The following is a 27,614-nucleotide window of genomic DNA, read 5'->3' on the forward strand; positions in this document are numbered from 1 at the left end:
GGCATCAACACCAGAACTGGCAGAGCCAGATGACACAGAATGGGGACCGCAGAGCCCTCCAGACCCACCGTCCGGGAGGAGAGAGCACTGGAGCTAACTTACCTTTGTAACCTGGTGGAGGTTGTTGGTCTTCTTCCTGCATTGTACGGCGGTCCTCATTGTGATGCTGCCCGAACTGACGGCCGCTGCCACTGCCTCCCAGGCATCATTGGTGGCCCGGCTGCTGGTCGGTTAGGATTATATTCATTGGAGTTTAGAAGAGTGAGAGGGGATCTCATAGAAACTTACAAAGTTCTGACAGGATTAGACAGGGTACCTTCAGAATTAATGTTCCCAATGCTGGGGAAGTCCAGAACTAACTAGGGGTCATAGTGTGAGGATAAGGGGTAATCCTTTTAGGACTGAGGTGAGGAGAAACTTCCTTCACCCAGAGTGGTGAATCTGTGGAATTCACTTCCACAAAAAGTAGTTGAGGCCAAAAGGTTGTGCAATTTCAAGAAGGAATTAGATATAGCTCTTGGGGCTAAAGGGATTGTAGGATATTGGGGGGGCGGGGCGGGACGGGATTGGGGGGCAGGATCAGCATATTGAACTTGATGATCAGTCATGATCATTGTGAATGGCAAAGCAAACTCGAAGGCCTAATGGCCTCCTCCTGTTTCTATTTTCTATGTATGTTTCCTTGTATTCTTGATTAATAAGGGGGGGCAGAGGTTATGGGGAGAAGGCAGGAGAAGGGGATGGGAAAAATATCAGCCATGATTAAATGGCAGAGCATAATCGATGGGCCGAGTGGCCTAATTATGCTCCTATGTCTTATGGTTTTATGGTATGGTCGTCTGACCCCCTTGGGGGAACAGGGTGTCCACAACGTTCAGAGGCCTGGCCAGATCGGCATCCCCGAAGCGTGGAGCAGGTCTGCGTGGTGCCATGCTTGTCTGCTGACTGGGAGTGAGTTCGGAAGGAGAATTTAAAAGCAGTTGCCCTTTGTTAGCGGGGAGCTGCTGGGCATGAGTCTGGTGAATCAGCTGGTGGGTCAGCCAATACCAGCATGAAGCTCGTGGGGGATCATTTTCGGCACTCAAATACCAGTTGCAGTTTCACCGGGTCCGTCGAGAAAGACCCAGGAAGTCGGGCCCAATATGACACTTCAAACTTTTTCTCTTAAATTGCGGCCACAGTTTCTCTTGCTATTAGCAAACACAACAAGCAATCTACACACAGGATTCCACAAACACCAAATTAATGAAATGTAATTACAATTTGGTTCAAAGATGAATGTTGGAAGAATTTCCCATTCTTTTTCTAGCAGATAAAGCTTTGATTCAATTTGATTTAATTTATCGTCACATGTACCGAAGTACAGTGAAAAGTATTTTTCTGCGGCCAAGGGAATGTACACACCTGAAAGACAGCACCTTTAACAATAGAGCATGTCCCTTACACTGCACTGAAACATCTATCTGGATTTTGTACTTAAGTGCTACAATAGGTCTTAAAACCACAATGTTCTGATTCTAAAATATGAGCTCTACCATTAACAGACATTTAAGCATTATTGGAGATCGTATTATTCAAATGAAACATTTCACCGAGTTCCCAACTCATGGACAGCAATTCAAAGAAAATGAAATGGATGTAGAAAGAAAACGGAATTGCATTGACATTGTATCTATTAGTTATGATTTTTCTATGACACCCCATTACAGAAATTATATTAAAATCAGAAAGAGCTTATAGAATGGATTTGCCAGTATGATGTCAGCGATGAGAACCCTTAGTTTTTGATGATACAAAGTATTGGGACTATATATTTGGAGCAGGGTGGGTTAATAGGAGATTAAATCACTTTTTTTATGAGGCAGGAGTTTGATATTTGAATAGTAAAAGCCTAATGCCTCTGGCTGGGGACTCAGTGACAATGGGCCATACATTTAAAATTATCACTTCGAAAAGGAGAGAAATGAGGAAATTAAAGAAATTAGGCAGCCCAGAGATCCATTGCCAGGGCCATGTTGGGGAAGTTGTTTGCTGTCAGGCACTCAGTGCTCGATTGAGGGACCTGGCATCTTGGGGGAGTGGGAGAGGGGAGACGGCTAAAACCACCCTGCCCTTGTCATCAGTACTCCATGGCCACAATTCTGCATCTACATTCACCCGCAAGTGAAAATGTCGACGTGCGCGCAAAATATTGCGAGTCAGAAAATGAGAATCTCGCCAGCGAGATCTCGTTTTCTGATTTTCCCCAAACCTCGCCAGTGACATAATGAGGTTCCTGCCAAGATAGGCCGAGAACCTCATTTCAATAAATTAACACCCCATTAAAGGGCTTCCCCGCCGTATCATTTCCCCAACGTTAGGAATTCCCCCCTTATCGGCGTGATGTCACATCGACGAGATTTACAACAGGTTTTCTAAACCATGAACCAGGCGAAGGAAATCAGCCAGGGTCACAGAGGTAAGCATAGCTCTCATGGGACATTCTCTCGCACTGCTCTGAGCTAAATTCCCCTCCAACTCGATTTTCAAATTTGTTGATAACACCACCATAGTGGGTCGGATTTTAAACAATGACAAGACAGAGTACAGGAATGAGATAGAGAATCTGGTGAACTGGTGCGACGACAATAATCTCTCCCTCAATGTCAACAAAATGAAGGAGATTGTCATTGACTTCAGGAAGCGTAGAAGAGAATATGCCCCTGTCTACATCAATAGGAACAAAGTAGAAAGGATCGAGAGCTTCAGGCTTTTAGGTATCCAGGTCACCAACAACCTGTCCTGGTCTCCCATGCCGACACAATAGTGAAGAAAGCCCACTAACGACTCTTCTGCATACAGTGCTGTACAATGTGGCGAGGAAAGCCAGCTATGCAGCCCGTGAGCTGCATGCAGTTTTCTCACCTCAGTCAGCATAAAATTTCACCCATGTCTCTTGTCTCCTGCAATTCTCTCCCCGTGATCCCATCCCACCCTCACAATTTTCGATACTGGTCCACTTAATTTGGCTGGGGCTGCCCCACAGAAGTGAAGCAGCGTTCCCCACTGGTTTTCCAACTGGTGGACTAGACCCTAGTCGCCAACATTAAATCCAGGCCCGTTTCTTGTTTCAGAGAAAATTAGATTTGAAACAGAGAAACAGGACCATGAGGAGACATTAAAAAAGTGACCTTATTCTCAATTGGTTAGTGCCTGCTTGACAGGATGGGTGAATTAGCCTCTTTCTGTGCTGAAAAACTGGTCCTGCTGTCCTTTGCTTAAACTGCTCATTATTCAAAGTGCATCAAAGCTGTTCTTCTCTACCTCACAATGTCTGGTTAAACCACCTTTCTGTGCCTCCTCCAATTTAATGAGAAGATACTTTTCTGACTTAGCTCCCTTTTCCTTAAGTTCTCCCACTGCCTTAGCCCTGAACCCACATCTTTCTCCAGATTCTATCCCATCTCCTGTCTTGCTCTTGCCAAGCTCATCCTGTTCATGAGACCAAGTTCTTGCTCCACTGACCCTATTCCAGGCAAACTATTGATCACACATCTTAACTTCCAGGACCCCAAGTTAGCTGATTTTGTGAAGTTCCCTATTTTCAAGTGCTGTACCCCTTCCTTCAAATCTGAATTCAAGGAAACCTTCCTTTGACTTTGCAACTGGCCTGGCAATTACCAACCTACATCCAACAACCTTTTCCTCTCCAAAATCCCTGAACATGCTGTTCCCTAACAAATGCATGCCCATTTTTCCCACCATCCTTGTTTGATACCTTCCAATCGTAGGGGTCACCCCCCCACAATATTGAAATGGCCCTTATCTAAGTCACAAATGAAATACTGTGTGAGTGTTGCCAAAGCAAACCCTCCCTCTTCATTTTTTCCAACCTAACTGGAACCTTCCATACAGTAAGCCACACCATTCTTCTCCAATGCCATCATCCAACCAGGTGGGACTGTCCTTGCCTGGCTCCAATATTGGACACAATCTAATGGAAAAGTTTCCAAGTGTGGTAGCAAACGAGAATTGCCGGGTGCTTCCCGTCGGCCGACCCGGTGAGACCGTTGCTGGGAGCTAACGCCACTTAGTGCCGGTAATGGTGCCCCACGGGGTTCATGTCAGAAATCACGGTGCCACCAGCTGATTCGCCTGGACTGCACCCAGCAGCTCCCTGTTAACGTTGGGGAGCAGCACTTAAACTGATCCCCCAAAGCAAACCCCAGGTGGCACGCAGCCCTGCCACCCCGCAGACTAGCTCCACGATTCAGAGATGCTGACCTGGCTAGACTGCTGGATGCGCTGGAGTCCAGACGGAATACCTTGTTCCCCCACGGGCTTGAGGATCAGCCACAGGGCAGCCAGTGCCGCTTGGGAGGCAGTGACAGCGGTCATCAGTGTGGGTAGTGTCACAAGGAGGACCGCCACTCAGTGCCACAAGAAGCTAAACAACCTCCCCGGGCCGCAAGGGTGAGTGGGCATCGGCCCCCTGGCAACAGTCCTGCCTGCCAACCACAGCTGCCTATCGTCCCTCACCCCCAGAATAATCCCATGCCTGTCCCCAACACGCCCTACCCATCACCAGCAGTGGTGCCCACGCCTGTCCCGGTTATGCCTCCACACCCCACCCCGTGATAGAACATAGAACATACAATGCAGAAGGAGGCCATTCAGCCCATCGAGTCTGCACCAACTGACGTAAGCCCTCGCTTCCACCCGATCCCAGTAACCCAATAATTCCTAACCTTTTTGGACACTAAGGGCAATTTATCATGGCCAATCCACCTAACCTGCACGTCTTTGATCTGTGGGAGGAAACCGGAGCACCCGGAGGAAACCCACGCAGACACGGGGAGAACATGCAGACTCCGCACAGACAGTGACCCAGCAGGGAATCGAACCTGGGACCCAGGCGCTGTGAAGCCACAGTGCTATCCTCTCTGCTACCGTGATGCATAAAGCATGCGGCTCACAATGCCCTCTCTTTGACCCCGCAGGAACAGTTGGCCCATAAAGGACGGGAAAGGGCCCAGACAGGTGACTGGGTGTCGGACATCAGAGTCCTCACCCACTACGAGGAACGGGCTCTGGAAGTCACGCGGGTGGCCGAAGTCAGAGCGGTCACCAACATCGAGAATGGCCTGCGCCGCAGAGGTGGGTATCCACCGGCCCCCACCCAGAGGACCTGTCGTAGGTGTGTTGTTAATGTCCCACACTGACCACATATCCATTCTCCCGCAGGATCTCCATCCAATGGTGCCGGCCTATCTGGGGTGGCCACCCGCCTACCTCCTAAGAGAACACCTCACAGGAGAGCTCCAAGGATGTAACCATCGAGGCATCATTGGGACATGTCCCAATCTCAGGTGGATCTTGCTGGGGTGCTGCGGAGCATGTCCCATTCTCAGGTGGGCATTGCCAAGGCACTCAAGAACATGTCCCAGTCGCTGAGGAATATGTCCCAGACGTTGGTGAACATTGGCAAGGCAATGGGCCGGTCGCTTGGGCATCGGCACCATGGTGCAGACAATGGGGAGCCGCCAGAGCTGGCAGCACCAGATGATGCAAGGGCCTATGAAGCTCAATCCAGCTGCCCTTCCATCCCAATTTGATCCCCAGGGCTCTACGGCCACTGACCGGGAGGAGGGAGCTCTGGAGGCCAACCCGGAGCCTCCCTACAGGGAGACGGGTCAGCAGCTGTCCCGAGTACACCCCTCCTAACAATGGCATGTGTTGGGGTCAGCAATGGAACAGGGTGGCACCGGCGGGGCATGTGCCACCGGCAAGTCGGCCTGGGTTCTCCAGCCCCAGGCCCTCCAGAGGATGCCCGCTAAGGCATCAAAGGCACAGTATTTAGGGGGGGGGGGGGGGTGGTCACGGTAACACAGTGGTTAGCACTGTTGCTTCACAGCACCAAGGTCCCAGGTTCAATTCCCAGCTTGGTCACTGCCTGTGCGGAGTCTGCATGTTCTCCCCATGTCTGCGTGGGTTTCCTCCGGATGCTCCGGTTTCCTCCCACAAGTCCCGAACGACGTGCTGTTAGATAATGTGGGCATTCTGCATTCTCCCACCGTGTACCTGAACAGGTGCCGGATTGTGGCGACTAGTGGGTCTTCACAGTGACTTCATTGTAGTGTTAACGTAAGCCTACTTGTGACAATAAAGATTATTAATTAAGGCCCCAGGGCGTGGTAAGCAGCTGGCTGCCTCCACCTCTGATGTGCATCTTGGAGACATACCTAGATGTAGCGGCAGAGCACGGAGGTCTAACCAGATACAGGATCACTGAGAAGGCACTGGGGAGGAATGGGGCTGGTGGCACCATCGGTAGCTTGGGACATTTAGGGTCACGGTTGTTAACCATTAAAACATGTTACAACCGAGACATGTGAAGCCTCTGTCACATTATTCCGCACTACGGGCTGACCTGCACACCCTCTCCTCTCCTGGTTGCCTTCAGCCCTCCCCCGGCCCCAGACCACCTGGATCTCGGCGCCTCCTGAGGCATACTGCATACAGATGATGGGCGTGAGCGCCCTGTCAGCAGACAGACCGGATCAGACTGTGGAATAGATTGAAGAGCACCGGAGTTCAGCTCACAGAGGGTTATCATCACCCTCCTGCCTTGTATATTGACCCGCTGACGGTGCCGACACAGGCCCATCACCCTGGAGTGAAGTAACATAGGCACTGGGGGGGTGGAACAGGGCAATGGGAGAGATGGGGGGAATTAGTTAGGGGCAGGTGGAGGAGGGAAGGAGAAGCAGATCAGATGGTGGAGGGTGTACTGCAGTGCACTACCAGAGCAGTTAAAGCATCGGAACCGCATTTCTTTTTGTAAAACATGTTACAAAAGGTATTTATAATTTTATAATAATAACAGTAAACAGTACAAATACAAATATAAATATAGTGCATAAACCATCTCCATCTCTAACAAAGCATTTTAAGCAGTTCGATGCACAGCTCAATGACAGCCCAGATGGCTACACGTGCCTCGTCAAACAAGGTCTCTGCATCAGTCACCAGCCTCAACACTGACGTCATTAGCCAGGACCTAAGTGGGTACCCCTTAAATCCCAAGAGCTAACTGGTCATCCTGGGGTGTCCCTCGTAGATGCCAGGGATCTTCAATTGCCCCTGGATGTAGCTGTCATGCCTACTCCCTGAGAAGCGTGCAGGCACATGATTTTGAGGTGGTGGTCACACACAGGTTGAACGCTCAGTGAGTGGAACCCCTTCCTGTTAATGAAGGGCCCGGACCACCCGGTGTACACAAGGCGACATGCATGCCATCTATTACCCCTTGGACCGGGGATCCCAGCGATGGCAAAGAATCCTGCTGCCCGGGCATCTTGATGGGCCTGGGCCAAGTCAAAGTTTATATAGTCAGCTGCCTGGCAAACAGGGCATCCGTGATTTTACGGTGCTCTTGTAGGCCGTTGCTTGGGATATGCCACACATGTCCCCAGTCATGCCCTGAAATAAACCTGAGGTATAAAGGTTAAGGTTGCGATGACCTTCACAGCTGCCAGGAGTGGGTAGTCGCCTCCTCCATATGGTGCCAAGGACATGGCACAGAGCTGCACCGTCCCTTTGCTGAGGCAGAGCCGCCTGCGGCACATGCTGTCTTCAAACGACCAGAGACACCTGGGATCTTTGCCGGCTTCCCCCCCTGGGTCCCTCCCTGGCCTGATGGGTGGCCGGGTCCTCAGGATGTGGGCGGGCATCTGCACATGGGCTGCTGCCTCAATCCTCTGTTGGCATTGTTGCCGCAGCCATCTCCGGCGTCTCGCCACCTGGACTGCCACCGTCACCGTGAGGGAAGTTGCTGCGGAGTCTACAATATCATCCATACCGTGATAGCTGTAAGGAATTGGAGAGGGTGTGAGACTAACAATTGGCTCTGGCTTCCACCCCAGTACCCTCGAATACCCGAATCCTCCCCCACCTTTACATTCCCTGCCATCTCTCAGGGTGCCACCCTGGTTGTGTTGGGGGTATCTGCCCTGCACACACAGCCCCCGGCCACAGCAGGGGCCCATGGGCACCAGACCCGGACCATGGACCCCAGACCCCTGCTGGGAACATTATTTGGACCAGCCACAGGTCCCCTTCCCGATCCACACACCCACTCTCTTCGCGGGATGTCCTCAATGCTGAGGCCCAGCTCTTGGGTGTTTGATTGTTGGCTGATGCCTCTGTGGTGTTGATGCTTTCAGTGTTCAGGCAGAGTGTCCGGGCCTCACAGTCTGATCGGGATGCTCGGCAGTACGACTTGCCTGCGACATGGCACGACCATCCACGGGAATCCACTTGGGAGCTGTGAAATGCTCACACTACTAACATTGCCAATTCCCTAACCTTCAGCTGTGCAGCCATATGCCACTACGGTCAATGGGAGTTAAAGTGATCTTCGCCATATTACCATGGACGGGACTCTATCCAGGTGGTGCTCGGTGGGGCGGACAGGCAGCAACTGAAGTTGCCCCCGTATGGGTATACATGATCGGGTGGGTGGCATGTTGGACTCGCAGGCGCTGAGCCCTTCGCCCCCAACCCAGGGGCGACCCCCCCACCAATGGCGTTGACCCCCCAACTAGGCCCATTCCCCTGGGGTCTTCCCCACCTAGCCCGAGCACTGGGGCAGCAACCCCAGTGACCCCGGGCTGATTGCCTGATTTCCAAGATGGCTACACAGGTCCTCCTATCCTAACAGCAGCCATTACCCTAGCTTCACGTTTTTAAATAGATGTGCTAAAGGCGTGACCGCTCGCATTAGAGCCGGTTAGATCACAGGAGGCCGTTCGATAGGGGGTAATTCCCGTTATTGGGATGGAGGTGGCCTTAATTGGTGATTGTTGGTTTCTTGCCAACGGGAGCAGGTCGGGTAGATCTGAAACGGATCAAGACTCAACGCGGTTCCCGATTTTGGACCCTCCCCCGATTTAACTGGCTTGCTCAGATTCGCACTTGGCGGGATGCGGCCGTTAGATCGCGTCCCTTATTTCTTGAATCACAGCCAGATAATCACCTTACCACTCTTCCCACAGCAGTACTATTATCTCCGGAGTCCCATAAGGATCTATGCTTGGCCCCCATCTACATGCTACTCCTTGATGATATTATCCAAAAATGGAACATCGAATTCCAGATGTACACTGACCTCACTCAGCTCTATCTCACTACTTCTCTCTTGATTCCTCCACTGTCTCTGATGTGTCACACTCCTTGCCCAACAACCAATGTTGAATGACCCGACATTTCCTCCAGAAAAATATCAGGAAGAGTGAAGCCATTGTCTTTAGTCCCTGCCATTCCTGACCACTATTTTCATCCCTGGAAAATGTAAGAAGCTGAGCAAGACCATTTCCAACCTGATCTAGAGTTGAATTTCCCACCACATATCCACTCGATCATCAAGACTGCCTAATTCCACCTCTGTGACATCGCCTGACTCCAACTCAGCCTCAGCTCATATGTCTCTACAACCACCAGCCATGACCGGTCTAAAAAAACTCCATAGTCTTTTCAACCTGCTCCAATCTGATAACCCTTCAGTTCTGGTGCTCCCTCGGTTCTCGCCTCTCACACATCGCTGATTTAATCACTCCACTGTTGGCAACCTCCAGCTGCCTTGGCCCTAACCTCTGAAATTTCATCCCTAAATATTTCCCTCTCTCTACCTCATATCTTTTAAAATCTAGCACATTGCTCAATGTCAAAATGTTTTTTGTTGTTATTGTTCTTGTTACGTTCTTGGGAAGTTTTGTAAATTGTATTATTTAAAAGTAAGTTGTTAAACTTCTGTACTTTATGGATCTTTGGAAATGTAGTCCACTTAAATAAGAGTCAAGGAAGAATGTCTTAAATATTAAAAGCAAAAATGTTCTGAGAGGAAGTAATGCAATTTTCAGCATTGCTTCCTCTTTTTCCACCTGACAGCACACTTATCTCTTAGTCAAAATTAGACTAAGTTCAAACCCTATTATGAATCTGAGCACATACACCAGGCTGACACTTTAAGCTGACTACTGAAGGAGTGTTGCATTGTCAGGAATTAATGTAAAAGGTCCTATGCCACTTCTCGCCTCTTCCTCTTGCTCCTCCTCCTCTCCCCACATCCTACTTTCAATTTTCTCTCCCTGCATCAGCTCTTCTTCTTGACGCCCCCTTTGCCTCCCCCCCATTGTCTCACCACCTTTTGTCTGCTCCACACCTGCTCCTCGCACTTTACTTCTTCTTTTCAGTCCTCTCTTCCTGGCTAATCTTTCATGAGTTACACTCTTGAAACTCAGTAATTCGGGCAATGTCAAATTTTGTCTATCTAAAACTAGAATGAAAATACCAATTTTTTCTATTCTGGAATAGAGAGTTTGAACTGTTCAAGTTCCACTTTACGCACGTTTCACAAGAGATGTTGTATGTAACCAGTAAGTAATCATAACTTAGTTGAGCGATAATTTATTTGTATGAAAGAGAAATAAAGTAATGTAGGCTGAGGTAAACAGTATTTATTAATTTATTGAAACTTTCATTCTGATAGTAAGATGAAATATGCAAAGCTACAAGTTACATTTGGACTAATTCTGTTCATATATGGATTTGAAATCCATTAGTGTTCTAAAAAAACATAATTTCATGTAGTCTCAACAAAAAAATACACCATTTTTAATCATTTGAAATTGTGCAATTATGCATTCTATTTTATTTCTTACCATCTGGAGACTGTCCAGCATTCACTGCATCCATTTGTGGTCCATAAGCTCTCAGAAAAGGATGGTCCATTGAAGTAGAAGGTGCATCAAGAATTTCATTACTTGGTGCTCCTGAAAGAATTAATGTTTTACTTTATGAATAAAGGCTTGAATAGACATCTATGGGGTTAAATTGGATAAGACCTGAAAATGAACACTGAAGTTACCCTGTGGAATTAACCCATGTCCAATTGATTGCAAGGGAGCACGTTAAGGTTATACTGCCTGCTATTTTACATGAATGCTGGTGGCTTGTCTTGGCTGCATTGATCAAGGGCCTGATATCATGAGCAAATAGTGTCACTTAAAAGTAGCCTGCACCTCTTAAAGGTGGAGGGAGGGGGGGGGGGGGGGGGGGGGTGCATTATGGTTTCAAGAAGTGGTTGGCCTGGCTCTAGGGGTCTTGATAGAATAAAAATGAAAATGAAAATCGCTTATTGTCGCAAGTAGGCTTCAAATGAAGTTACTGTGAAAAGCCCCTGGAAGAGTTGGAAAACAAGAAAGATATCCAGCAGGATGCCTTCCCGACATGAGTGTTGCATCTTGAACCTGAACGTAGAGCAAGATAAAGGTTAAACAATGAGATGTCAAGGTGAATCATCTTCAAATGGTTCAGCTGCAATATTTGTCTGATCCACTGTTCAATTCACTCCATCCGCATCACCCATCTACCAAAAGTCTCTATCAATCTTACTCAGCACAAACATTAATATGCTTTATGTCACCTTCACAGACACATATTACTGCAACAAGCCTCACATCACAACTCACAGCTCGCACGCAGTGGCAGCTATACAACCCTGACTGTCCCGTCACCCAAACATATCGCTGGACACTCACTGACATTCACTTTTGTGCAAGAAAATGTGGAAAATGGCAGTAGATAGCAACAAAGAACTGGAGGTGCATAAGCATGTTTGCATGTTTTACCTCCATGGAGGAGACAATTCTGGCCATCACAGGAAGCAGCATTGTTGTGGCTGTACACACCAGTTGGGTGGAAGTGATCAATGATAAGTGCATCTGTATACTTTTATTTTATTGTTTTTCGTTAAGGAGCAATTTAGTGTGGCCAATCCACCTACCCTGCACATCTTTAGGTTGTGAGGGTGAGACCCACAGAGACACGGGAAAAAGTGTATCTGTATATTTACTTCACCTTTACTCATCCCATGTCTTCCTTCTCCATCAATTTCTTCTGACTTGGGAACTACAGATATCAATGTATCCACTTCTTACTTTCGCCTCTCTCCTCATTACAGTTCAAAAGTTGGCTTAGATGCTCAAGAGCAGGAGCTTTGCAGTGACAGAAAAGAAAGAATTGGAAAACTGATAATGTTGTATCATTGTTCAAAAATGAATGAAGGAGAGACTGCATAATTACAGGTTAGTCTGCCAAACATTGATGGTAAGCAATTAGCTGGAAAAAAAATATTTTTTTTCTCTACAAATTTAAAATACCCAATTATTTTATTTTTCCAATTAAGGGGCAATTTAGCGTGGCCAATCCACCTAACATGCACATCTTTGGGTTTTGGGGGTGAGACCCATACAGAGATGAGGAGAATGTGCAAACTCCAAACAGAGAGAGACCCAGGACCGGGATTGAACCCGGGTCCTCAGTGCCGTAAGCAGCAGTGCTAACCACTGTGCCACCGTGCCACCCCTAGTTGGAAAAAATTCTGAGGGACTGTATTATTTGTCCTTTAGAATGAAAAAGAATATTCAAGAACAGTCAGCATGGATTTGTTAAGGGTAGGTCATGTCTGACTAATTTGATTGAATTTTTTGAAGCAAATTAGGGGTTGATGAAGGTCGTACATTTGATATAGTCCACACGGATTTTAGCAAGGCTTTTAACAAAGTCCCACGTGACAAACTAATCAGAAAAGCAGGAACTCATAGCATCCAAGGGCAGTTAGAAGGTTGGATCCAAAGTTGTCTCAGTGGCAGGTGTCATTATATGATTGATTGTGGTGCAAACTCCAGTATTAGGTACAATATGTTAAACACTGATCACCTGATTTCAAAAACTGTAGGAGATGCTGGCAGCATTTCTGCTTGTATCTCACAGCAACAAGCAGTGATAATATCCGCAGGTACAGTCTTTCACCTTTCTTCACATAGTAGGGGAAGAAGCTTATAACCGAAGTTTATAACACATTCACTTTTGAAGTGATGAGAAAAAAAATGATTTGAAAGAAATAAGAAAAATTTGAAGCTTACTGCAACCCTAAGAAAAACATCCGGTGGAATTCTCCGTTCATGAGACTAAGTGTTGACGCTGGGGCAGGATTCGCTGAGTTCTACAACAGCAAAACTGGCGCGGCACCTTGACCAATTCAACAACTGTTAAGGAGCTAACAACGGCGCCACATGGAACACAATTGATTCCAATGATAAATGGTGCGGGATTTGCCGGGTCCGTGACTGACACTCGGGACCCTGACAAGCAGAAGCTGCATATACACACTTCACTCCCCACACACACCATCCCAGCCTATAAGATGGCAGTGAGGAAAGCGGCACCCCATTTTACAGACGCCGAGCTTGAAGCCCTGAAGGAGAGGCTGGTGACCCTGTACTCTGGCCTGGGAAGGAGGCTGCCAGCCACTGCTGTTCGCCATGCCTGGGCGCAGGTGGTAGAGGCAGTAAGCACTATGAGAAACACTGTCAGCACAGGACATGTGCATGAGTCGCAGAAAACTAGCATGTAGGTGCAGCAAATAATAAGGGGGGAGCGGTGTCAGGTCGGGGCTTGTGGGTGGGGGCCCAGCGGGTGCCAGGTCCCGGTGGGAGACTGTGTCCTGTCACCCATCGGGGTGTGCCACGTAGGCGTACTACGAGTTTGCATGGAGCAGGTGGACTTTCTCAACCAAGGGATCTGATTTATGGCCCCGCACATGCTTCCGGAGGAGGGTGGGTCCAGGAATTGTCAGCCATGTTGGGAGCAAGACCCCGGAGGTGGACTCCTAGGGAAGGCAAACACATGTTCGTGAGGGGTCTCATTAGTGGCGGTGCACAGGAGTGACCAGATGGAGTGGAGCGCGTCGGGAAGGACCTCCTGCCAGTAGGAGACCGGGAGATTTCTAGATCGAAGGACCAGCAGGACGGCATTCCAGACCGTTCCGTTCTCCCTCTGCACCTGCCCATTTCCCCGGGGGTTGTAGCTGGTCGCCCTGCTCGAGGCGATGCCCTTGCTGAGCAGGAACTGACGCAGCTCATCACTCATGAAAGAGGATCCCCGATCGCTGTGGATGTAGGTGGGGAAACCGAACAGAGTGAAGATGCTGTGCACGGTTTTGATGACCGTGGCAGAAGTCATGTCGGGGCATGGGATTGCGAAAGGGAACCGGGAGTACTCATCAATTACATTGAGGAAGTACTGTACACATTGCGGTCGGTGGAGGGGAGGGGCCCTTTGAAGTCCATGCTGTGGTGCTCAAAGGGGCGGGAGGCCTTCACCAGATGCGCTCTATCTGGCCGGTAGAGGTGCGGCTTGCACTCTGCGCAGACTTGGCAGCCTCTGGTTACAGTCCTGGCCTCCTCAATGGAGTAGGGCAAGTTGTGGGCCTTGACAAAATGGAAGAACCGGGTGACCCCCGGGTGGCAGAGGTATTGTGGAGAGGCCGGAGTCGGTCCACTTGTGCGCTTGCACATGTACCGCGGGATGGGGCGATACAAGATCTCATAGTTATAGGTGGAGCACTCGATCCTCCACTTCAAGATCTTGTCATTTTTGATCTTGCCCCGCTGCGTATTGTTAAGCATGAAATCAACCGACCATTGGTCAGTGAGGAGAGTGAATCTCCTGCCGGCCAGGTAATGCCACCAATGTCGCACAGCTTCCACAATGGCTTGGGCCTCCTTTTCGAATGAGGAGTGCCGAATTTCGGAGGCATGGAGGGTGCGGGAAAAGAAAGCCACAGGTCTGCCCGCCTGGTTGAGGGTGGTGGCCAGAGCAACGTCTGATGCATATCTCTCCACCTGAAAGGGGAGGGTCTCGTCGACTGCATGCATCCTGGCCTTGGCGATGTCCGCCTTGATGTGGTTGAAGGCCTGAAGGGCCTCAGCCGTCAGGGGAAAAACTGCAGACTTGATGAGTGGGCAGGCCTTGTCCACATAATTAGGGACCCACTGGGCGTAATACGAGAAAAACCCCAGGCATCGTTTCAGGACCTTGGGGCAGTGGTGGAGAGAGAGTTCCAGGAGGGGGCGCATGCGGTCGGGGTCAGGCCCTAGGACTCCATTTTCTACTACGTAGGCAAGGACGGCTAAGCGGTTGGTGCGGAACACACATTTCTCCTTATTGTAGGTGAGGTTAAGGAGTTTGGCGGTATGGAGGAAGTTTTGGAGGTTTGCGTCGTGGTCCTGCTGATCATGGCCGCAGATGGTGACATTATCTAGGTATGGGACCAGCACGTACTGGTCAACCATTCGGTCCATCTCTCGCTGGAAGACTGAGACTCCATTGGTGACGCCGAAGGGAACTCTAAGGAAATGATAGAGGCGGCCATCTGCTTCGAAGGCAGTGTATTGGCAGTCCTCCGGGCGGATGGGGAGCTGGTGGTCGGCGAACTTCAAGTCAATTGTGGAGAAGAATTCTGGGCAATCTGATTGACCATGTAGATATGCGTGGGAGGGGGTACATGTCGAGCTGTGTGTACCGGTTGATGGTCTGACTGTAGTCAATGACCATCCTGTGCTTCTCCCCAGTCTTCACAACCACCACTTGAGCTCTCCAGGGGCTGTGACTGGCCTCAATGATCCCCTCCCGCAGAAGCCGTTGGACCTCCGACTTGATAAAGGTCCTGTCCTGCGCACTGTACTGTCTGGTCCTAGTGGTGACGGGCTTGCAGTCAGGGGTGAGGTTTGCAAACAGTGAAGATGGATCGACTTAAGGGTCGTGAGGCCGCAGACGGTGAGGGGGGGCAGGGGTCCGCCGAATTTCAAAGTAAGGCTTTGGAGGTGGCATTGAAAGTCAAGGCCTAGTAACAGGGCAGCGCAGAGATGGGGGTAGGACGTAGAGCCTGAGGTTGCTGAACTCTACGCTCTGATCGGTGAGGGTCGCGACACAGTACCCTTGGATTTCCACAGAATGGGATCCGGAGGCCAGGGAGATTTTCTGGGTGACGGGGAGTACCGGGAAGGAGCAGCGCCTTACCGTAGCAGGGTGGATGTAACTCTCTGTGCTCCCGGAGTCAAAGAGGCAGGTCGTCTCGTGCCCGTTGATCTGCACCGTCGTCGTAGCGGTCGCGAAGTTGCGGGGCCGAGACTGATCCAGGGTGATGGAGGCGAGCTGCGGAAGATGTTGGGAGGTCCCGGGCTGATCAGTGGTGTCGGAGATATCAGAGGGCAGTGAACGGTCAGACGAGCAGGGGTCCTGAGACGCGGTCCAAAATGGCGCCGAAGATAGTAGCACTCACATGGCGGGCAGCATCAAAGATGGCGGTGCCCACGGGCCGCATGTGGCTTGTGGTGGAGAAGATGGCGACGCCCCTGGATCACACTTGGGGAGTGTAGCAATGGCGGAATTGGCTGGCTGCCGCGTGGCGCAGGCTTGCGGTGAGCTCGAGTCAGCAGCTGGTGGGGCCCACGATGCTCACGAGGGTGCTGCGCGGTCAGAGGTGCAGGCCTCCAGATTACGGGAGGCCACTTCTAGGGAATTAGCAAGCAGCCTAGTCCCTGCAAGATCGAGCGTAGCTCCTTCCAATAGTCGCTGGCGAACGTACGTAGACTTCATGCCCGTGACATAAGCGTCTCTGATTAGTAGTTCGGTGTGTTGGTCTGCTGAAACTGCCTGGCAATCACAGTTCCTACCAAGAATCTGTAGAACCCGCAAGAATTCGTCCAGAGTCTCCCCCGGGAGTTGCCGTCTCGTGGCCAGGAGGTGTCTGGCGGGCGTACACTTGATTCACTGACTTAATGTAATGTCCCTTTAGTAGCGTCATCGCTTCTGTGTAGGTGGGCGCATCCCGGGTGAGGGGAAAAACTTCAGGGCTCACCCGTGAGTAGAGAACTTGGAACTTCTGTGTGTCCAAGAGGTCTTCAGTGGCTGCTCTGAGGTAGACTTCGAAGCAGGCTAGCCAGTGGTCGAAGGTGGACGTGGCATTGGCTGCGTGATAGCTCAGCTCCAGAGGATGAGGCTTGATTAAGTTGTTCATCTTTTAAAATCTTGTCCAATAAATTGATGTACCGTCAATTACCACGAGACGAGAATGGTGAAACAATTGAGGCTTTATTGCACAAGATGTTGTGCCTCCTGCAGCTGGAACCAGAATGGGAGCAGCGCAGGAGAGCATACACTTTTATACGCCATCTGCTGGGAGGAACCAGCAGGCTGGGATTTACTGTGGTACCTGTAATACAGTGGCAGTACCGTAATACAAGCAATGTGTTACTAGTGGTGTTTACCACAATAATAAAGTCATCTTGGCACAGAAACTGCAGGACAAGAGCTTGGGATGAAATGCATTTGTCTGGAATGAGAGCACGAATCATGGACATGGCAAATGAATGCGCAGTGTGCCAAAAGTACAGTAAATCACAACCAAAAGAACCAGTTCAACCACACAGTGTTCTGGAAAGGCCCCGGTAGAAAATTGGAGTGGACTTGTTCACATTTGACAACAGTGAGTACTTACTAGCAGTAGATTATAACACACAGTTTTTTGAGTCTGAGCTGTTGAGAAGGGATAGTAGGAGCATCACTGTAATAAATCATTTGAAATCAAGTTTTGCTTGCCATGGAATACATGAAATACACATCTCAGACAACTGTCCAACTGTCCAGGGTGCGATCCAATGGCCACGCTGCGCCGGAACAGCAGCTCACCGCGGTGCAGCGCGGCAGATGAAAGCCGGGAGAGGACTCTGCTCCCGGCATCTACCCGGCTCGCCACACTTCACGAGATTCAACACAACCTCGCGTGACGTCGCAATGTGACAAATCTGCACATGAGAGCGAGGCAGTAAGCCTGATTGTAATGGTACCTGAGGTTTTGCCTCAGAGACCCTAGGCGAGCGCTGTTCAGCATTGGTCTCCACAAAGAGGAAACAGACAGAATGGCACTCGTGGGGGTCTCCCAGGGAATCAGAGGCCCCCAGCTGCATGCCCTTTGGGTGCCACCTAGAACATAACATAGAACATACAGTGCAGAAGGAGGCCATTTGGCCCATCGGGTCTGCACCGACCCACTTAAGCCCTCACTTCCACGCTACCCCGTAACCCAATAACCCCTCCTAACCTTTTTGGTCGCTTAGAGCAATTTAGCATGTCCAATCCACCTAACCTGCACGTCTTTGGACTGTGGGAGGAAACCAGAGCACCCGAAGGAAATCCACGCAGACACGGGGAGAACATGCAGACTCCGCACGTGAACAGATGGCATGGGCACTGCCAGGGTGCCGGGTTGGCACTGCCAAGGTACAAGCCGACATTTGTTGCGAACACAATTGTGCGGGGGTTTCCCGGTGTGGATGTTGGCTGCAGGAGCAGCCTGGGGACCCTCCCATAGTGTGTTTGTGATGCGGGGGAGGGCGGGGGCTGTTTTGGGTGACTGTGTGGAGTTTGCACTTTCGCCCAGTGTCTGCGTGGGTTTCCTCTGGGTGCTCCGGTTTCTTCCCACAGTTCAAAACATGGCACCCCGATCTCTTGCTACAATGTTCGCCGAAACTCCCCACTATACAAAACGGGGCTATGTCCGGCCTCGACTGCATGTTACCAGTTCCCTTACGCGAGTCGCATTGAATAATCATGTACTTCTCGGCACTGCAAGCACCGAGAAACAAGCGGCTCCAAGCGCTCGCAAGGCAACTTTGTTCCCTTTTGGGAGAATTGCGTCCTCAGGCACTGAGGGCGAGATTCTCCGCACTCCCGACGGTGCGGAGAATAGCGTGGCTCGTAAAATTTTACGGCCACGCTGTTCCGACGCCCTCCCGCTATTCTCCCCCCCCCCCCAACTCCCGACACGAATCGCTGCCGCCGTTTTTTTACGGCCGGCAGCGATTCACAGCTGATAGATGGGCCGAGTTCCCAGCCCTTTACGGCTGTTTTTACGAACGGCAAACACACCTGGTCTGGCCGTTCGTAAAAACGGTCGTAAACACTCGCATTTTATAACCATGGCACCGATTGGCACGGCAGTACCACGGCCGTGCCAAGGGTGCCATGGGCCCGCGATCGGTGGGCACCGATCGCGGGCAGCAGGCCCGATGCCCGCGCACTATTTGTCCTTCCGCCGCCCCACAGTATCCATTCGCGGGGCGGCTGAGGGGCATCCCGGCCCGCGCATGCGCGGGTTTCGCGCAAATACGCGATGACGTCATCCGCGCATGCGCGGGTTGGAGTCTTCCAATCCGCGCATGCGCGGCTGACGTCATATGACGCGTCAGCCGGCGCTAACTCGGGCAAGCGGGCTTAACGAAATTCGTTAAGCCCGTGATGCCGGAGCTTACGGCGTCGGGCTGCTAGCCCCGACCGGGGATCAGAATCGGTTCCCGGTCGGGAAGGGGGGGGCTGGCGTCAAACCCGCCCAGATTTGATGCCAGCCTTACGATTTCTCCCCATATGGGAGAATCTCGCCCTGAGTTTCACAAATTTGGGAGTACATCAATTCCTATATATCCACAATCTAACACAACGGTCAAGCGTATTGTGAAGACCTTAAAACACACTTCTGGTAAAAGGCATAGGATCATAGATAGAATCATAGAATCCCTACAGTGCAGAAGGAAGCCATTTGGCCCATCACGTCTGCACCAACCCTTGGAAAGAGCACCATGCCTAGGCCCACATTCCTACCCTACCCCCATAACCCAGTAAACCCACCTAACGTTTCAACACGAAGGGGCAATTTTATCATGGCCAATCCACCTAACCTGCACATTTTTGGACTGTGGGAAGAAACCGGAGCACGCGGAGGAAACCCACGCAGACACGGGGAGAAAGTGCAAACTCCACACAGACAGACACCCGAGGCTGGAATTGAACCCGGGTTCCTGGTGCTGTGAGGCAGCAATGCTGCTTTTTTAAAATAAATTTCGAGTACCCAATTCATTTATTCAACTAAAGGGAAAATTAGCGTGGCCAATCCACCTAGCCTGCACATCTTTGGGTTGTAGGGGCGAGACCCACGCACACATGGGGAGAATGGGCAAACTTCACACGGACAGTGACCCAGAGCCTGGATTGAACCTGGGACCTCGGCGCCGTGAGACATCAGGGCTAACCCACTGCACCACCATGCTGCCCATGAGGCATCAATGCTAACCACTGTGCCACCGTCCTGCTCCAAAAAAAGAACAAGACCTGTAGATGGCCAACAGGAAACAACATTAAAGGACTTGTCCATGATTTGTGCCCGGGACCTCGCGCAAGTTTCTCGCCTGAAATATCCAAAGCGAGAATCATACCCCTAGACCAACAAGTGGACGTATGAAAGGTGGCTCCTCCTGGAAACCTGAAATGAGGCACTTTTAGTCCAAAGATAGACTGCGAAACATAGGGAAAAAACCCCACCCTCCTCCAACACCACGACAATGAAGAAGGTGTGCCAGGCATCAACCTGAGGAGCCAAAAAGTAAAATGCTGGAGAGGAATATTGAGGTGATGTCGAACACGCGGGGTGACGAAGATCCAACCACACCTGAACGAGATGGGCTGCCAGGACATATGTCAGGCCTCCCTCGATAAATCAATGGAGGGAGCTCCGAACATAGGAGCTTCAAGTGGTCATCAAGCTTGAAATTATGGTGACGGTGAAAGTCGTGGTAGCAAAGACGCTGGTCCCCCTTCAAGCAGCGCTGGAAAAGACAGAGCAACATTGGAGACACAGGAGGTGAAGGTCAGAGAGCTGGAGAGAGCCATAATCAGCCAGAGCGACTGGATCACCTCAATGGAGGCAGAGATGGCAAGGTTGGTAGTGACACAAGGGACACAGAGGGGGAAGGCCGAAGACCAAGACAACCAATTGTGCCGCCAAAATCTCTGCATTGTGGGCCTACCGGAGGGTACTGAGGGCAGAACCCTTACGGAATATGTGGCACAGATGTGGGGCAAATGTATTGGAGGGAGTAGCTTCCCCAAGCCCCCAAAAGTGGACAGAGCCCACAGATCACTCAGGCCAAAGGCCAAGGACGGAGAGCAGCCGCAGGCCATCACTGCAAAATTGCACTGGTATCAAGACCAGGAAAAGATCCTGAACTGGGCAAGGCACACATGGTCCTATAAGTGGGAGGGACACTCAATCTGTGTGTACCAGGACATTAGGGAAGACTTGGCTAAGTGCCGGGCGGGATTTAACACAGCCAAGGCGGCCCTTTAGAAAAGCAATGTGCAGTTTGGGATGCTGTACCCTGCCAAACTCTGGGTGACTTTCCAGGATAAGGAGAATACTTCACCACGCCGGCAGAAGCACAGGCTTGGAAGGCAACGACAACAGTGAACCAGACCTCAAGTCTCATCGGTTAAAAAAAAGGAGAGCCTATTTGCATGGGACTGATCTGCCTCGTCTTCGATCTGATGACGAATCTCAGAAAGGACGGGGTAAGAGCAGTAGGACGCAGAAAGGGATGAGGAGGGAGAAAGAGTGGAATAGAAACATAACTGTTGGGGGAAGGTGTGGATCAGTCCGGGGTGGAAGGGGGGGTATTACCACACTAGTGGGTGAGCTAGCACAGGGAAGTACGAGTGAGGGAAGGGCCGGGGCACAAATCCCAAGGGGGAGAATGTGCCTGGCAACAGGGATGGAAAAATCTCCACCTGAGCTGGGCTGGGCCTATTGCGACTAAAGGTGGCGCACAGAGCGCACCTAACCACAACCCGAATGAGCGGGTTCTTTCCGGAGGTGGAGGACAAATGTGAGCGGTGACAACGAGGCCTGGCCAACCACACCCACATCAGCTATAACATGCAGAACCTGCTCAAACTGGGACAACAGATATAGAAACAGTACTTTGATCGAGGGGCTTGACATCTGTCTGAGCTGAACATGGGAGAGAGTGAGGATTCGGCAAGAAGGGATCTGGAGTCCTGCTGTTGTCACAGGAATCATAGGAGAACCAAGATCTTACTTAGTGCAGACTTCAAACGGAAAACAGTACCGGAAATTCCTCTGGAAAGCGAATGAAATGCGACCCTGATCTGAACCAGAAAGTGTAGCTGAAGATCAAGAACTCAGTAATCACCAGTGAAGCAATAACCAGGTAAAGCCCGAGCATCCTGAAAACTATCTAAGGAGTGAGAGTGCCTCTGTGCTTCAAAATCAGCTCTGTTTGCAGCGATCTCAGGTTTTGTGTTGGCTGGTAAAACCCCGAGGGTGAAGAAGGCACTCCTGGAACGGGGCCGCAGGGAGGGGGGGTTTGGCTTTCCCGAATTTAATTAATTATTACTGGGCAGCCAACATATCGGTGGTCAGGAAGTGGGTAATGGGGGAGGGGTCGGTTTGAGAGTGAGTAGAGGCGGCATCTTGTAAGGGTACGAGTTTGGAGGCTTTATTGACAGCGCCCCTGCCATTCTCGCCAGCTCTGTACTCCACAAGCCGCGAGGTAGTGGCAGCCCTGAGGGTGAGGGGGCAATGGAGACAGCACATGAGATTGGAGGGGGCGTCAGTGTGGTCACCAATCTGTGACAATCATCATTTTGTTCTGGGGGGGCTGGATGGGGGTGTTAGGAGTTGGCAGCGGGCAGGGATTGAGAGATTTGGGGATCTCTTCATTCAGGAGGGTTTCCCGAGCCTGGAAGCATTAGAGGAGGAGTTTGAGTTGCCGGGTGGGAACGGGTTTCGGTACCTACAGGTACGGACTTTGTTCGGAGGCAGGTTCCAAGCTTTCCTCGCCTCGTCCTGAGGGGACTACAGGAGAAGGTGATGTCAAAAACGGGGGTTGGGGAGGAGAGGGTCTCGGAGATATATAAGGAGTTGATGGAATGGGAAGGAGTCCCTATCGGGGAGGTGACGAGGAGCTGGGACGAGAATTGGAAATCGAATTAGGGAAAAGGCTTTGAAGAGAATGAATTCATCCTCGTTGTGTGCCAGGCTTAGCCTGATCCAGTTCAAGGTGGTTCATAGGGCCCACATGACGGTAGCCCAAATGAGCAGGTTTTTTGAGGAAGTGGAGGATAGGTGCGGATGCTGTGGGGGAAGCCCGGCGAATCATGTACATGTGTTCTGGGCGTGTCCGAAGTTGAAGGGATTCTGGTAGGGATTTGCGGACGTCATGTTGTCCTGGAAGGGAGGGTGACTCCGAGTCCAGGATTGGCAATATTTGGGGTATTGCAAGATCCGGGGGCCAAGCGGGGGGAGGGGGGGGGGGGGGGGGGGGGGGCGATGTTCTGGCCTTCTCCTTCCTGATGGCCTGGAGACGGATTTTGCTGGGTTGGAGAGACTCGGAACCCCCAAAGTCACAAGCATGAATCAAAGACATGGCAGGGTTTCTCAGGCTGGAAAAGATTAAGTTCGCCTTGAGAGGATCACTTCAGGGGTTCGCCCAGAGGTGGCAGCCGTTCATCGACTTCTTCAAGGAAAATTGAACGTCAGCAGTGGGGGGGGGGGGGGGGAAGAGCAGCAAAGGCTAATTAGTCGTTTTGCGACTGAAAGGCTGTTTCTAGTGGGGTTCCATATCACTGAGCACTCGGTCCCTTCTGTTCGTGGCATCTACTTATGATTTAGACTTAAATGTAGGGGATGTGTTTAAGATCTTTGTAGATGACGTAAATTGGTTGTATGGTTGATAATGAAGAAGAAACCTCCCCATCTTCGACCCGAGGGCGTCTTTCAAGCGGGTGAATAAGGTTATTTTGGGCTTTGTGTGGACGGGTAAAACCCTGCGAGTGAAGAACATGTTACTGGAGGGTAGTCGGGGGAGGGTGGGTTGGCACTGCCGAACTTTTGCAATTACTACTGGGCGGCTAATATAGCCATGATTAGGAAGTGGGGAAGGGGTCGGCGTGGGAGCGGATGGAGACGGCGCCATGTAAAGACACAAGTTTGAGAGCACTGATAACAGCATCTCTTCCGTTCTCGTCGGCCCGATACTCCACAGGTCCGGTGGTGGTGGCGGCTCTGAGAATCTGGGTGCAATGGAGGAGATATAAGAGAGTGGAGGGAGCATCGGTTTGGACCCCAATTTATAACAATCATAGGTTTGTACCGGGTAGGCTGGATGGTGGGTTCCGGCGATGGCAATGGGCAAGCATTAGCAGGATGGGGGACCTATTTATAGATGGGAGCTTTCCCAGCTTGAAAGCCTTGGAGGATAAATTTGAATTGCCAGCAGGGAACGGGTTTAGGTATTTGCAGGTACAAGACTTCCTGAGAAAGCAGGTTCAAGCCTTTCCGCTACTGCCACCACGGGGGATACAGGATAGAGTAGTCTCCAGTACCTGGGTGGGAGAGGGGAAGGTTTCAGATATTTACCAGGAGGAAGGAGCTCAAGGGCAAGTGGGAGGATGAGCTAGGAGGAGAGATAGAGGCGGGTCTGTGTGTGGATGCCCTAAGCATAGTTAATACATCCTCATCATGTGCCAGGCTCAGCCTGATACAATTCAAGATAGTCTGATGACGGTGGCCGGATGAGTAAGCTTTTTTGGGGTAGAGGACAGGTGTGCGAGGTGCGCGGGACCCCCAGCAAATCATGTCCACATGTTTTGGGCATGCCCGAAGCTTAGAGGGTTTTGGCAGGGTTTTGCTGAGGCAATGTCCACGGTACTCAAAACATGGCTGGTGCCGAGTCCGGAGGTGGAAATCTTTGCAGTGTCGGAAGAGCCGGGAGTTCAGGGGGCGAAAGAGGCCAACGTCTTGGCCTTTGCCTCCCTGGTAGCCCGGAGACGGATCTTATTAATGTGGAGGGACTCGATGCCCCCGAGTGTAGAGACCTGAGTTAGTGACATGGCTGGGTTTCTCAGTCTCGAGAAAATAAAGTTTGCCTTAAGAGGGTCAATGGTTGGGTTCATCCGGAGGTGGCAGCCATTCGTCGACTTTCTTGGGGAAAATTAAAATGTCTGTAGAAGCAGAATCCAAAGGGGGGTTGGGGGGGGGGGGGGGGGGGGGGGAAGAGGGCCGGATTGTTGTTTTATGGTTGGGGTGTGTGAAGAATGTGAGGGGGTGGAAATGTTTATTGTTCCATATTTATGTCGCTATTATTGTTATTATTATAAAAACTTGCGAATACCCTAATAAAAAAATTTTTTTTTTAAAAGATAATGAAGCAGAAAGTTTTAGACTGCAGGAAGATATCAATAAACTGGTCAGATTGTCATAGATGTGACAAATTGAATTCAGTCCGAAGAAATGTAAGGTAATATATTCAGAGAGGTCAAACCAAACAAAGGAATGCACAATATATGGAAGGAAACTGAGAAGTGCAGAAGGACCTTGGAGAGCAGATCCAGATAGGTGGTATAGGTGGGTGATGTGGCTAAAAAGGCCTCAGCAGCATCTTACTTTATTAGCTGGCAGTGAACTCAAGATCAGGAAGATTGTGCTGGAACTATATAAAACACTTGTTAAGCCACAGATAGTGGACTGCGTATAGTTTTGGTCACTGTATTGGAGAAAAGATATAGTAAAATAAGGTGGGTGCAGAGGAGATTTCGAAGATTTTGCCAGGAATGGAGAATTTAGCAGTGAGGAAGACTAGATAGGCTGGAGTTGTTTTTTTTAGAACAGAGGAAGCCAAAGAAAGATTTAATTAGTGTGGTATTGTGTGAAGCAAATAATGGCATGATGGGAAAACTAGTCAAGTCTTCTTGGTACAATTGAATTTAAACTGACTTCGCATAACCTAAGGCACAAATACAAGCAGGCCAAGGTCAACTTGACCCGAGAACTGGCTGACTCTAAACTCGGATAAAGTTCATTCGTCATGAGACCAGAGTAGTCTCAATACATACCAAGCTGATCAACTGTCTCTTCCTGTACGTAAACAAATTTGTCCATGTCTTAAAACAAAGACAAGATAATGACATGAGACCCGAGTCCTCTAAAGGTCAACAAGGCGACGCCATTGTAATGATTATTACTTATGTTTTACTTTCGATCAAATTCCTGACCAAGTTGTATTCATGTTATCTTGATCCTGTAATGTATAAAAATCGCCTTATTCTTCTGTAACATCGCAGACTTGGGACGGACTCAGCAGTTTGTAATTGACTGCCTTCCGAATTCAAGTCTCAGCCATTACTGCTAGCAGTCAGTTCTAATTCGTAAATAAAGTTCAGTTTTGCTTACCTAATGAATGCTGTTTGAATTTCTCTATCACAGTCAAGAAGCGGGGAAAATATTGAATACGACAAGTGGCTAGGAAGTATCTATTTTTCTTAGTGCAGAAGTTAATAACCAGAGGGAATGGATTTAAATAATTGGCAAAACGATTAGAGAGGAGTTGAAGGGAAAATCTTTCATCCAAAGGGTTGCTGGGGTCTTGAGGCACTCTCAATTACGACGCGAGAGCGAGGTCAGTAATCAAAGGCTTTAATATACAGAGAACAGGACTGCATTCGAGAGAAGTGAGCTCGCAACATGGGGCTTATCTTATGTACTGTTTCCTGGGGGCGTAGCCAGAGACGGAGTCCCCCAGGGTTCCAAACCTCTTAAAGGGGCAGGGTATTAAAGGTAAATACCGATCATCACATTCACCCCCTGTTTAAAAAAAACACATAGTCCGTCGGGGGTGAAGTGTTTTAAATTATAAGTTCAGTCTTTGTGGTGGTCTGATCGTCCGTGCTGACTTTCGCTGCTCCGGTGGTGGCGCCGTGGATGCGGTCGGTTCCGATGGTGGTCTATTCGGGAGCACTGTTGACTGAGCCTTTGCCCGCCTTGGAGAGGGGGGGGGTATCAGGGGTGATTAGGGTGGTCGGTGCCGGCGCCGGCTGGGGGGCAGGGGGCGCTATGTGGGGGGCGCTGTCATGGCGGCAACTCTTGGTGGCGATGGGCTTACAGTCGGGAGTGAGGTTCGCGAAGAGGCGGGGTGGCGCAACTTTGAGTGTCGCCAGGCTGCATACTGTGAGTGGGGGCAGGGGTCCGCCAAACTTCAGTGTCAGGCTTCGGCGGCTGCACTGAAAGTCGAGGCCGAGCAGCAGGGGGGCGCAGAGTTGAGGAAAGATGTAAAGTTTAAAACGGAGTATTTAGCGCCTTGATTTGTGAGGTCAGCGACACAATACCCCGTGATTTGAACCAAATGGGATCCTGAGGCGAGGGCGATAGTTTGGGAGGCGGGGTGGATGCGCAGGGAGCAGCGCCTTACCGTGTCTGGATGGATAAAGCTCTCCGTGCTCCCGGAGGCGAATAGGCAGGGAGTGTCGTGGCCGTTGATTTGCACCCGCATCATTGAGTTTCGCAGGTGTTCCGGCCGCGATTGATCGAGTGTGATCGCTCCTAGTTGCGGGCCGTCAGAGTCGAACTCACAAAATGGCCGCCCGGAGTCACAAGATGGCCGCCGTCGCCGGTCGAACGTGTCGGGTTTCAAAGATGAACGCCGCTAACATGGCCGCTCCCATAACTCGCACGAGGTCGATGGCGTGTCGGAAGTGGGCGTGTCCGGCCGCAGCGCGGCCGCGTTGCGGGGTCTGTGAGACCGGGAGTTTGATTTCTGGGCCTGATGAGGGTTTTGTTTGTGGCCTTTGGGCCCAGCCAGGCAGACTTTCGCGAAGTGCCCTTTCTTCCCGCAGACGTTGCAGATCGCGGATCGGGCCGGGCAACGCTGACGTGGGTGCTGGCCTTGCCCACAGAAATAGCATGGGGAACTCCCGGAGTGAGTGGATCGTCATGTGGCACAGGCCTGTAGCGTGGCCGAGTCTGGAAGGGATCGAGAGGGGTTCGCAAGGTCCGCGGAGTACGTACGGCGGTTACGGTGGGCCGTTTCGAGAGAAGAGGCGAG

The 27,614-nt window shown here is 50.6% G+C and overlaps 1 protein-coding gene across 3 annotated transcripts in view; it reads right to left on the reverse strand.

Annotated features, from left to right (window-relative positions):
* fam221a (family with sequence similarity 221 member A) overlaps positions 1–27,614 on the reverse strand; it is a 170,203-nt gene that overhangs the window by 17,851 nt on the left and 124,738 nt on the right. For 2 of the 3 annotated variants that reach the window (XM_038797396.1, XM_038797397.1), the window contains exon 5: positions 10,701–10,811. The exons of the other annotated variant lie outside the window; for it this stretch is intronic. In XM_038797396.1, coding sequence (XP_038653324.1) covers positions 10,701–10,811 — 111 coding nt within the window. The remainder of the gene's footprint in view (positions 1–10,700; positions 10,812–27,614) is intronic. 3 annotated transcript variants of the gene reach the window in all.

Source organism: Scyliorhinus canicula, chromosome 5, assembly GCF_902713615.1.
Source record: "Scyliorhinus canicula chromosome 5, sScyCan1.1, whole genome shotgun sequence".
In the NCBI taxonomy this organism is placed as follows: domain Eukaryota; kingdom Metazoa; phylum Chordata; class Chondrichthyes; order Carcharhiniformes; family Scyliorhinidae; genus Scyliorhinus; species Scyliorhinus canicula.